The sequence below is a fragment of the Cottoperca gobio genome, unplaced genomic scaffold, assembly GCF_900634415.1.
Source record: "Cottoperca gobio unplaced genomic scaffold, fCotGob3.1 fCotGob3_30arrow_ctg1, whole genome shotgun sequence".
NCBI lineage: Eukaryota > Metazoa > Chordata > Actinopteri > Perciformes > Bovichtidae > Cottoperca > Cottoperca gobio.
In genome coordinates, this window is record NW_021166920.1 from 737,521 (window position 1) to 740,000 (window position 2,480).

At 43.3% G+C, this 2,480-nt stretch overlaps 1 protein-coding gene across 1 annotated transcript in view; it reads left to right on the forward strand.

Annotated features, from left to right (window-relative positions):
* The first annotated feature begins 1,817 nt into the window (after nucleotides 1-1,817).
* Nucleotides 1,818-2,480, forward strand: part of ier2b (immediate early response 2b) — a 1,570-nt gene continuing 907 nt past the window's right edge. The window contains exon 1 of the mRNA XM_029427301.1: nucleotides 1,818-2,480. This exon is cut by the window's right edge and continues 907 nt beyond it. Coding sequence (XP_029283161.1) covers nucleotides 2,025-2,480 — 456 coding nt within the window. The 5' untranslated portion in view covers nucleotides 1,818-2,024.

Genomic DNA, 2,480 nt, shown 5'->3' on the forward strand with positions numbered 1-2,480 from the left:
GTTCGCACACTGAATGAATAGTTATCCAGCATTAAGTACCACTTGTGTGTCATGTGGGTGTAAAACGCGTTTATGATCAAAGTGATTCATATTGATGCATGTGTGATATGTAAACCATATGTTCTTCCCCCGACACTCACTCACTTTGCTGTAATATATTTAAAAACAAGAAGCAGCGCAAAAAAACTTGTGGTAAGTGGAAAAAATACAATATATTACAATTAGGCTAACTGTGTATTTTTTCCTGAGGAGCATCACTGACCATGTAAACCATAACTGTAGGTTTACATTTGAGTCTGCATGTATGTGTGGGTGGGGATGGGTGGAGTAGCTGGAAGAAGAAGGAGATGTAAGTGATGAAAGAAATCTGAGTGAGGGTGAGATCAGCGAGCAAAAATTAAATAACGTGCAAAACCAACAGTGCAATTATAATGATCATACTTTTTATTTTAATTGCGTTCACGATGCAGCGTGTTTAAAACATTGCACATGTTTAAAACACAAGTAAACAGCACAGTCTGACTGCAGAAGGTACCGCCTTGCTTGCTTGTCATTCTACCGACGGCACTTGAACGCATCATCACGGTGCCCGGGACCGACAGCCGTGCCGCTGCTTAGTAACATCATTTACACCGGTGACTACTCCATATATGGTGCAGAGATGACGCCATCACCGCTGTGCCCGCGCACACAGAGAAGACAGGAAGGGAGGCGGGGGCTGCGGTTGCGCGTTCGCGTCATGGCATTTCCACTGTGCGCGTCCCCACGGGAGTTTACTACCGGATGGACCATATATGGAGTGCTTAGTGAGTGACGTGGTGTGTGTATATGAGAGAAAGAGGAAGAAACTCCACATTTCTTTCTCCCACGTAAGTTCTTCGAACTGCTGCAGGCTGAGGTTTCCCAGAATGTAAACAGTGACTTTATCTCCTCACGTTTCTGTTTTCACTTTAATATCTTCCATGAGGACTCTTCCTCAGACACACTTCCTCTTGTCGTTGTAATGTCTATTAGACAGAAAGGTGACTTTGTTGTACGGAATCTATATATGAAACTAGTTTTTATAAAATAAAATACATTATCCGAAAGAAATGTTACCGGGAAATATAGAAATGAGATAATAAAACCTTATATTGTACACATTTAAATGTTTAATGCACTGTTTATAGTTATGTATTATTGCAGGTCACATCTCTTATATATATTTGTTTACATTTGTTTTGCGCGTGCATGACTGCAATACGTTTTGCTTCTCTGTATAACAGCTTGATCTCTCCTCAAATGTGCAATAGATAATGTTTTGTCTGTTTTCTTGCTTATAATAATCTTGATTTAAGCGTTTATTACCAGACGTTATGGTCATTTGTGTATAAAACAAGACGTCTGTTAAAAATAATTTAACACCAATAACAAGGAAGCAAAACGTTTCATGCATGTTTATAAGGAAGCTAATACAAAGAGACTGGAATTATGTTATAATTATTATTAATAATGATAATAATGGTAATAATAATATAATATATATAATATAATATAATATAATATAATATAATATATATATATATATATAACCTTTCAGGATTGAATTTAGGAATGTATCATTGTATTTAATGGGCTGCAGTAACGAGAAATGATTTGATCAACTGTGAGAAAAACGGTAGACGTAACAGATGGTGCGTGAGTGAGTGTGTGTGTGTGTGTGTGTGTGTAAGTGTGTCTGTGGGTGTGTGTGTGTGTGTGTGTGTGTGTGCTCGCTGCAGCTACAGCAGGTGTGGGCGGCGCCTGTTTGTCACTTACTGAGGAATGAAGTCCATGTTACGTCAAAGAGGAAATAAAACGCCACCCTGCTACCAACACGCTCTCATTTCTCTGAGTACAACAACTGGTGAACAGCTGAAGTCTGAGCTTAGACAGATTACAAACCAGGCACTATTAAGTCTAACTCAGGACAGATACAGCTCTTCCGATTGCCTTTGCTGAAAGTGCCAACACTACCGTGCGTAATTACGCATAAACAAAGAACAATGAATGCCACAACCGCTATGGAAGTGAACGCCGAAGCCAGACGGATCCTGGCCGTGTCGATAAGCAAGCTGTACGCTTCCCGGACCCAGAGAGGCGGACTGAGACTCCACCGGAGCCTTCTGCTCTCCATGGTCATGAGGTCTGCCCGGGACATCTACCACTCCTCCCGGGAGATCGAGGGGCAAAGCGACGCGCAGCCAACATCGGAGCCGATGGAGACGAGCTCCGATCAAACTGTGCCCGAGCCTCAGCCTGAGCTCCAGCCAGCAGTGAACGCAGCCGAGCCGCCCTCAGAGGAGTCAGACAGCGAAGACGAAGGCTGTGATAGTGATATCGCAGAGGACAAAGAGAACATGAGCCCGACGAAGCAGTCCAGGAAACGCCGGGGCAAGGCGGCGGCGGCGCCTGACTTCCTTCCCAGCAAGAGGGCGAGGCTGGAGCCCGGGGAGGAGAGG